A 9404-nucleotide genomic window follows, 5' to 3' on the forward strand; every position below is an offset into this window, starting at 1 on the left:
TAGCTATCCCAAGCCTCAGCCCCAAGACCTCAAACACCTTCGAAGGTGGAGAGAGCTACCACGGAATGAGGGTAGGGAAGAGGAAGAAGAAACATTTCGTAGGAGAAAGAATTAGTTCCTCACTTATCATAACTCTTGTTGCTAGCATACATAATAGCATAGTAATGAAGAAGAAGGAGATGGCAAGCTTAAGCATTGAAGCATGGCTCTTGGTTGGATTTGCACTCCATAGCCAAGAGAGTTGGTGTAGGCTCTCAACCTCTACTTGCTTGGAGAGGGAGCTCTTGCACTTTGTATAGCACACAATGAGAGTGTTTGTGAGTGTGTGTGGGTGAGTATACCCCCTAAGAAACCCCTAGATTTCTTGGGTCGACCCCCCCTTGTAGCTCATGCTTGAAGCTCATTGGACCCCTCCAGGCCTAGCCAATCATAAGCAGGAGGCATTACAAGCAGTAGGGGTAGCCTTGAGACAAATGTCCCCCTTTCCCCTTTGAGAGAGAGGGCCAAATAAATGCTAAATCAATTAATTAAAACTCCTAAATTACTATTGGACCCCTTGGGTGGCCAACCCTTAGGCTTCAGGCATCTCATGAAGGTAACATAGGTAGGGGCCTGACACGTGTCCCTGTTGCCTCTTCAAGCTTGGGCCTTCCTTGTGTGTGTGAGTGTGTGTTCTCTCTCTAGCCCCTAGGAAAAGGGCTCGCCCCCCTCTTTGTAGAGATCCTTTTGACTTTTGGTGCTCAAGCACCTTAGTCATCAAGCATGACTAAGCACTTGGACTAGGGGGTATTCCCACAAGCATCTCAGGCAAGCTTGTCAAAGCACCTCAAGTACCTTAATAATGTAGCAAGTCAAGCACCTCAAGCATGTAGCAGATCAAGCACCTCAAGCACCTTAATCAAGCACGACAAGCACCTCAAGCAGGACAAGCACCTCAAGGACAATAAGCACCTCGAGCTTGGGCCGGGTTCCTGCCTCAAGCTCAACCCTAGCTTACCTAAGGTCAAAGGACTTTCACACACATTATTGGAGGTCTTTAATGAAGCTAACCCTAAGGTCTTCTGCTCCATTAGTTAGCCTTGCTCTTTGATATACCATCTCTCATTTGGGCCCCTTTACCATTGGCCCCGTGTTGAGATAGATCTATAAGCACATATCTATATCTTAACACTTGTTCCCGTTTACTCTCCCACATTAAGTGATCAATTTAATATGAGAAAATCATTTGGGTTGGTTAGATATTAGATTTAATGACACGCTATATGGCACGGCTCTGGCTCAGAGGGGATCTAGGGCCCAAATTTTGGGTGGGGCAGCTTTAATCTCAGCCGTCGGATCATGCAGTGAACTGGGGGGAACTGGGGGTGAACTAAGGGTGAACTAGGGGCGCATAAACTAGGGTGTGATCATGTGCCATGCCAACATGAGCAACGACGCGCGCTAGCGTGGTGGTAGGGCATTTGTGTGGCAACCGAGACGTCTTGGGTTAGAGACCCACATCCCGGGAGGCGGGATGTGGGTCTAACCCGCGAGGCGGGTTAGACTGCGAGACTGGTGAACTAGGAGTGAACTCGGGGCACCATTTTTGCCCCGAGTTCACCCGCCTCGCTAGTTCACCCGCGAGGCGGGTGAACTAGGAGTGAACTCGGGCCGCCATTTTTGCCCCGAGTTCACTGAGTCGACGGATGGCTGAGATTGCATTGCGATTTCCGCTTCCCTTTCCCACCATAGATCCCCCAAGCTAGAGTTGTGCCATATAGTGACGAGGGGTGCCTTCCCTCCTTCAACTTATGTTTTACTTTCTTGAGACTCCACCCTTCCCTTTTCCACTTGGAAGCTTTTTTCAATTTCTCCCAGCTGGTAGCCCCTACACGACCACCCTCGTCACTATATGACACGGCTCTGGCCAGGGGGGATCCAGGGCCCAAATTTGGGGACGCGAGGCTGCTTTAATCTCGGCCGTCGGATCACGCAGTGAACTAGGGGGTGAACTAGGGGCAAAAATGGCACCTCGAGTTCACTCCTAGTTCACCCGCCTCGCGGGGTGTGGGTCGAACTTGGGACGTTTCGATTGTCACACGAATGCCCTACCACCACGTTAGCGCTCGTCGCTGTCTATGTTGGCATGGCACATGATCATACCCTAGTTTAGGCGTCCCTAGTTCACTCTTAGTTCATCCACCCCTAGCTTACCCGTTCCTAGTTCACCCCCAGTTCACCCACCCCTAGTTCACTGAGTGATCCGACGACTGAGATTAAAACCGTCTCGCGCCCCCAAATTTGGGCCAATTGTTCAAAATTGGCCAGACATACCACCCCAATTGTTCAAAATTGGCCAGACATACCACCCCATGCTCCGCCCAGCCAATTGCAATAGCTCCTGCTGCAGCAACCGCAAGGCTGGAAGAGGTGGACTATGGATTACATAGGCCAGCCGGCCATCTAGAGGGCTCCCTCAAAGGCAGACATGACCCGGGGCATGAAGGTTATCACGCTCTCGCGCAGATCTGGCGATGAGGGAGAGGGGTGAGGTCTGCTTGCTATCACAAGCCAGGGCGTCCCACAGTTTACATGTATACGCCTTTTGACAATCAGTGTTTGGAAGGCATATAATTCTTCCCGTCCTGCTGCTCGATCTGCTTTGAAGCAGGCATCGAAGGGTTCCATGCTTTTCACACTCTGGTTTCATGGGGAGGAGAGCGATCTGCTCTCTCAAGACTTGGATGGGTTCTTTGAAACAGGTTAGCTCTCTGTTATATCTTTCTCTTTCTCACTAACAACACGGTATGATGGAACTCTGTGTCAAATTTAGATAACAAGGATTCCCCGGGCTTCTGGACATTCACATTGTGTGGAAGACATGAAACTCTTCTTGCCATGCTGATTTGATTCTGATCTACTTTGAGCAGGGCAGGAAGGGTTTCATGCTTTCCACACTCTGTCCTCGGAGGGAGGAGTGATCCGCTCTCAAGACGTGGATGAGTTTTCAAAGAAACAGGTTAGCACTCTGTTATGTGCTTCTCTTTCAAAACACTAACAAAGAGGTCAGACGGTGGATCTGTCTCAAATATCACAAACAAAGTCTACCCTGGATGCTTCTTAATGACCATTTCGGGATTTGAAGGACTTAACTTCTGTTTTTGTCTGCATGTTGGATTCAATTATATGGTTATCAATCACATGCAGAGTTTCTAAGAGTGGCTTGATTTTTGAAAAATGTGACGTAGCAAGAGACAAGAGGTCGGGAGTGTAGGCCAAATAGAGCTAGCTGTGATTGGAAGGAACTGAAAAAGTTGGCGTTGGCAAGAGAGGGACGATCAAGTTATAGTATGAGCTCGAAATAGGTAGTGTCGTTCTTGGTGCTGTACTCTATAATCTCTGCTTCAATGGAAGTCTAGTGTGTAGTTCACCGTATTAGATATACATTGGAATTAGAACAAGATAACAAATGTACAAATCTGCTTTTTTTTCTTTCTTTGTTGTGAGCCTTGTAATGGCATAAAACAAATTCTACTAGGTGCCTTTAGATAGGACATACAAGCCTTGACTTGCTCCTTTTCTCAGACTAAATTGTGCTAGAGATTGAATGCAATCACTTATGAGACGTCGGTTTTGGCAATTGGCAAAGGGAGACGGGGAAGCCTTGACTTGCTCCTTTTCTCATATAAATTGTGTTAGAGATTGAATGCAATCACTTACGAGACATTGGTTTTGGCAATCGGCAAAGGGAGATGGGGAAAACTCAATTTTGTTCAAGCACGTGTTTTGGTTGCAATTGTGAGGTGTGCTTTTCCTTTATTCATATTTACCGGTGCCCACGTTGCTTTCTACAAGAAAGTATGCTTTTGAAGCCTGAGACATCAAAAGGACTTTGGGATGCTCACAAGTTGCTAAAAGTCACTTTAGGGGTCTCCACGAATTTTCAAATACCCTAGAGATTTCATGCAATGAATTAGGATTCTACAGTATCTTAAGAGGACCAAAATTGCTTAATGATAACCCAAATTATGTTCTTTATCTCACGCAAGTAGTACCATTACTACGCAAAGAAGGGAAACAAGCATAATTGAATATTACTGCTGGAAATCAGATTGCTCCCTAAAGTCTAGATGAGCTCCAAAAGGAGAGCTCAATCCCTTTCCATGAAGAAAGGAGAGGAAAAAGCCAATCTAGGTTCTCTTTTCTATTTATGCACACAAGTTGTTACTACAAATGTGGGAAGTTTCTTATTAGGAGTCATGTCTCGAACCCCCCACAAGGAGAAGACATCATCCGGGGTATCTCGAGCAAGCATTAAGTTGTAGCCCCCTTTCAAAGCCAGAACAGTCTTTAAAACTTTCATTTAAGCATATTTGTAGAAATATTTTTTGGTTTTTGAAGGAAAACCGGGAAGTATGGCTTCTCTCATGCAACTCATTCAGAGTGCCTTGAAGAGTCATCAAAACTTTCATCAACATAGTTGTAGAAAGACTTTTTGGTTTTTGAAGAAAAACTTGGAAGTATGGCTTTCGCGTGTACCTCCTGCAGAGTGTCCTTGAAGCCTATAGAATCCTTATGATCATCTTGAAGCACTTGAACAGCTTTCTTCTTCTCCTATCGGTGCTTGCAATTCTTAAAAAACACAACAATGAAGGAGGATTTCCATATAAACCACTTCTTTCCTATGGCGAATTATTCATACCATCCAAAGTCCCCCACAAACTGAAGTTTCAAACTCTTCAAAATCTATAATTGGTCTCCAAAGAGCTATAAATCTATGGTTCTCATGCTTTGTACTCTCGGTTAACTTCCTTGAGATGGGGAAGGAGACAACAGATGAATGTAACTGCGAAATGTTTTAGACCCGAGTAGTTTCACTCCGAAATGTTTCACCCAAGAGAGGAGCCTTAGTGAAACATATGACCGAAATGCCAATTTTGGGACTATATAGTATGGGTGATGATAAAAACCCCCAAAAAAATTTAGGCGTTTCACCTACATGCTGAAACGTTTCGCATTTCGTAGTTGTGCTGCGGAGAATCCGTCCTGCAACAGTATGTCATGAGTCAATTTGTCAATTTCTTGTTTTTGAAAATATGCTAGCAATTAACTTGAGTAGTTAATCAAGGGCCTTGTCTAGTTTAATCGGTATAAGATGATACTTCTCTTTTTTTTTTTTAATTGAAAGAGGTTCACAAATTGGGTATGGATGCTCCTTGACTCCTCTATTGCTTAACAAATCAATGCCGTGCTTCGTAAAAATGAAGAAATCAACATGAATTGGCAAAGTGTTGATTAAACATGGTGCATGCATAAGGAATTCATGCCATTAGATACTTTGTATGAAGTCTACAAGAAGCAATGAGAATCACCCTAATTTGTGAATAGTTACGCCAACATGATCAGAAGCCCACTATGTCACCGTGATGAAATGCCAATGATGCTAATAAAAAAAGGCAATCTTGCCAACATGATCAGAAGGCCACTATGTCAGCGTGATGAAATGCCATTTTTTGGCTAGACCATACGTATTGTATACAAAAGCCTTCTTGGGAGGTTGGCCATCCTAACTCTACATAATGCCTTGTTTGTCTCATCCTCCCTCTATCTTGTTTTCGAAGTTCATGCAAATATGAATCTCCTATTTTCTAAACATCCAAGTTATAGAATTTACTTTTGTGTCGTAATTTTTATTGTATAATCATTGATAGAATATTTTTTATTCAAGTGGTGGTGATATTTCACCCACATTTGCTTTATTACATTGTAGTCTCTTTGGCATAGCAAAAAGAGATTATGTTGGCACATCTAACCGATAAAAGATCTATCTTATAAGATCCAAGGGTCCTCTTGAAAAATCTATCATCAGTGTTAGAAAAAAAACCGGGTCTAGTGTATTTTAACCGGCTAAAAGTATAAAGTCCTGATTAGATTTTGAGCTCGCCTTTAAGAAAACTGGTAAAATTACACAAGTTTTAGTGTAAATACCGGCAAAAGCTTCAAATTTTGAGCTGAAAACTATGAGAATTTCTAGTTTCCCCTTCTTTTGATCGGTTAGAAAAAATGTATTTTTCTAGCCCTGGCTATCATCATATTTACATTGTGCCAAAGTGTATCCATTTGGTGTGCGAAACGTTTTTTCATTAGATTGGATTCAAGGCTGACTACAGTCATGCTTTGCAACTTATTAATGTAATATAGTCATGCTTTGCAACTTTTTAATGTAATGGTCATGTTTAAAAAGGATGATAGACATACTTTTTTGTAAGCATAAAGCTTCCACTAAGGTATTCTTTGATGATCTTCTCTATTCCAAGAATGTTGGGAAGCCTCAGGAAGGGAAATTTTATTGCAATTGTATGCTCAAAAGCTATCACTTTTTTATACATTGGTATAAAAAAGTGAGACTTATTATTGCAAGAACAATATTTGAACTCTATCTAGCATACTTTACACAATTAATCTATTTGAAATAATGTGATCACCAGTCAACTACTCCTTGAGATGATTTTGGTCCAATTGAATTTTTTTGAGCAGTCATAGAACCAAGCAAAACCCACCAAAGTGCATATTAAAAAAAGTAATTATTAGCATCGAACATATTAGCTATTTATTGTTGTCTTTAAACACCTCTAGGATTCCTCATCAATACCTCAAGCATCATCCTATCCATTAAGTACCTTTTTGCTTTGGCAAGTTGTGCGTGTGTGTGTGTGTGTGTGTGTGTGTGTGTGTTGTAGTGGGCAAGATGGGTGGGAGGGAGAACGGGCCATTCCTTTAGTTTTTGTTGGCAAAGAATGCCTAGTTTTGGGAGGTAGGGGAAGACACATATTTTGTGATGAGCCTATTGGTTCCAAATGAAGATAGGAGGAAAAGGAAACTCCCCACATAATAATTGATGAACATGAAATAAAAACATAAGAAAATGCTCAATTTCAAGAAAACTCCAGCCTCTATCAAATCATAGAAAGGAATTGTGTATGGTCAAGAAATATATTTTCCTTGTCCAACATTGAATCACGATCGAACTCCCCTTCTAACCATGTGGTGGCAGGAAAGGTGATCTATAATTGTGCGCATGGCAACCTCAAGCAAGTAGTTACAGATGGGGAAGGCAACTCTTTTGTGTGTAGCCTATATTAAAGAGGGAATGCACAATTTTTGTTCTCTCGCCACTCTTCTTCTTATTGTTTCTACTACATTGAAGCTTCTCTTCTCTTCTTCTTCGTCTCTCTCTCTCTCTCTCTCTCTCTCTCTCTCTCTCTCATCCTGCGCACATGGAGAAGTTCACTCTTGAGTTCAACAAAAAGGAGAATGCTACCTTAGTTGGACCCAACACGCTCTTGTAGACAAGCATTGAATGCATTAACCCTTGGTTGCATGCGGCCACAATGTTAAATTTTGAGTGCTAGTGCTTGTGTGGCACTAGCGCTTGGCCTTCATATTAAAGATCATGTATTTTTGAAAGGTGTTTGCTAGTGCCATTTTAAACAGTCCTAGTTGCACCCGCTTGAACATCCATCATGGTACCTTTCTCCTCTACTTTCAACCTCCTCGGTGTATACTTACAACCTCTTTAGTGTATATGTGGGTGCGCAGAGAGAGAGAGAGAGAGAGAGAGAGAGAGAGAGAGAGAGAGAGAGAGAGAAAATGAATACTGATAGAAGACTAGGACAACCATCATGCAATTGCTCTCGAATCTACTAGTAAATGCAAATTGCAAGCAAGCGGAAGCACATGTGAAGCAATTCCTTTGCAACACTATAGTGTTTTTACAAATGCTCATCGAATAGATCTCTTGGGTTTGTTACTATGATATAATAGCTATTTTTCTTCCTCATCATCTTCGCATTCCATTTACAACAATCACAGTTCATTACAAATCAATTGGAATGGTGCAAGAGAGGTACATGACCTTATGCTGATTGCTATGGGGGGAATCCCTATCCCCGAGCGAGTATTTCCAAGCAAGTGCAAGCTCAAGTGACCAAAGAAAAAAGAGATGAGGAATTAAATACAAGATCATTGAATGAGTAGTGGACATTGTAGAGAATAGTGGCTTGCCAAATTAAAAATTTCTTAGTATTAATCATAACAACATGTAAGTACATTAATCTCCAACCACCAATATCCTCACACAAAGGAAAACTAACTCTTAGCTTCTCAAATTTAAACTTCATCAATTATAACTATATCCATTAACCTCAAATAGGAAGATCAAGAGGACGTTCTTTAATCTAATTCTTCTTTTCCTCACAATGGCTAAATCAATGCTCTATTTTTTTTTGAAAATTTTAGAGAGATGGAAAAACCTTCAAGTAAAAAATTATAAAGGTAAATTGACTATATTTAAATGTTTTTACATTAGATTTCTCTTATTTCTATAGGTGTTCTTATCTCGTAATTTAAAATTTGGAGGTAAATTTCAAAATTTATATGTGCGATTACACTACCTAGGGTTTTTTTAAAGCGCACTAGTCTAAATGTCAAAGACATGGGAAGATCTGGATGAGCTTTTATTTTTCCAATTCCTCTCTTGTTTACAAAAGATAAATTTCTAAGAGAAAAACACTTAACCTCTTATAGGTGATGGCATGTGGTGCTATAAGCAGCTCTCGATGAGGCTTTTTCTCCCAATTCTTTTGTTGTTCACAATGACCCAACTATCTAAGAAACAAAATGAATCCCTTGTAGAGCTACCTATAGCAACGTGTGTTGGAACATGGTACTACAAGAATCTTCGGAGGTTTTTTCTTAGTGCTTCTCTTGCCCACAATGGCTAAATGTTTAAGAAAAACAAAGTTAATAGTGGTACATGGAACTACAAAAGAGTCCTTTTTTGCTCAATTTTTGTCTTAGACACAATGGTTAAACTCTAAATCCTAAAAGTAAATTTAAACTAATCTTAAAACAAACCCAAAATTAACCATAAACTAACAAAAAAAAACTTAATGTATAAGAAGAAAAAATTAAGTGCTTTGCGAAGCTACTCGTAGCACCATGTGACGATACTTGGTGCTATAGGAAGCTTCGTAGGGGCTCCAAGCGCTTTGCAGAACTACCTATACTGGTACGTGGTTGTGCGCTCCTTGCCGCACTGTCGAAGCAAGGGCCTTGCCTAACACTGTGTGCGAGCCATAAACGGCTCCAAGCACACAACTAGCTTAACTAGTAAGCTCAAAAGAGGGCAATGGTGTGTCACTCACCGCTCTATGCTCCTGCCGTGGAGGATTCCTCGCCGCGAAGAAGAAGGAGACGCCGCTACGTCGCACTCAACCGCTTCACCACCGTCGTGCCGCCGCAATGCTCGATCGCTCTCTCTCTCTCTCTCTCTCTCTCTCTCTCTCATACACACACACACAAGGAGGTGAAGAAGAAGAAGATGGAGATGGAGATGGAGCAAGAGCACTCTTCTATTGCACAAA

The 9404-nt window shown here is 41.8% G+C and overlaps 1 protein-coding gene across 2 annotated transcripts; it reads left to right on the forward strand.

Annotated features, from left to right (window-relative positions):
- The first annotated feature begins 2275 nt into the window (after window positions 1–2275).
- LOC147437398 (uncharacterized) lies at window positions 2276–6630 on the forward strand. 2 transcript variants are annotated; one of them, XM_086486937.1, is made up of 3 exons: window positions 2308–2741; window positions 2910–2998; window positions 3228–6630. In XM_086486937.1, the coding sequence occupies exons 1-3, from the start codon at window positions 2666–2668 to the stop codon at window positions 3342–3344; spliced, it is 282 nt and encodes a 93-aa protein (XP_086343063.1). In that variant the 5' UTR covers window positions 2308–2665; the 3' UTR covers window positions 3345–6630. The 2 variants fall into 2 exon arrangements, 1 of the variants encoding a protein (XP_086343063.1); XR_015184856.1 differs by lacking the exon at window positions 3228–6630 and having other exon boundaries at window positions 2276–2741; window positions 2813–3131.
- The last annotated feature ends 2774 nt before the right edge of the window (window positions 6631–9404 follow it).

This window comes from Adiantum capillus-veneris, chromosome 17 (genome assembly GCF_014529385.1).
Source record: "Adiantum capillus-veneris isolate H3 chromosome 17, ASM1452938v2, whole genome shotgun sequence".
NCBI classification, from domain to species: domain Eukaryota; kingdom Viridiplantae; phylum Streptophyta; class Polypodiopsida; order Polypodiales; family Pteridaceae; genus Adiantum; species Adiantum capillus-veneris.

Bases quoted from the DNA above. Each gene is read 5' to 3' on its own strand.
- LOC147437398 (XM_086486937.1), top strand. From the start codon at position 2,666: ATGCTTTTCACACTCTGGTTTCATGGGGAGGAGAGCGATCTGCTCTCT. The intron at 2,742-2,909 runs GTTAGCTCTCTG...TACTTTGAGCAG, and splicing joins GGATGGGTTCTTTGAAACAG to GGCAGGAAGGGTTTCATGCT. The intron at 2,999-3,227 runs GTTAGCACTCTG...AATGTGACGTAG, and splicing joins ATGAGTTTTCAAAGAAACAG to CAAGAGACAAGAGGTCGGGA.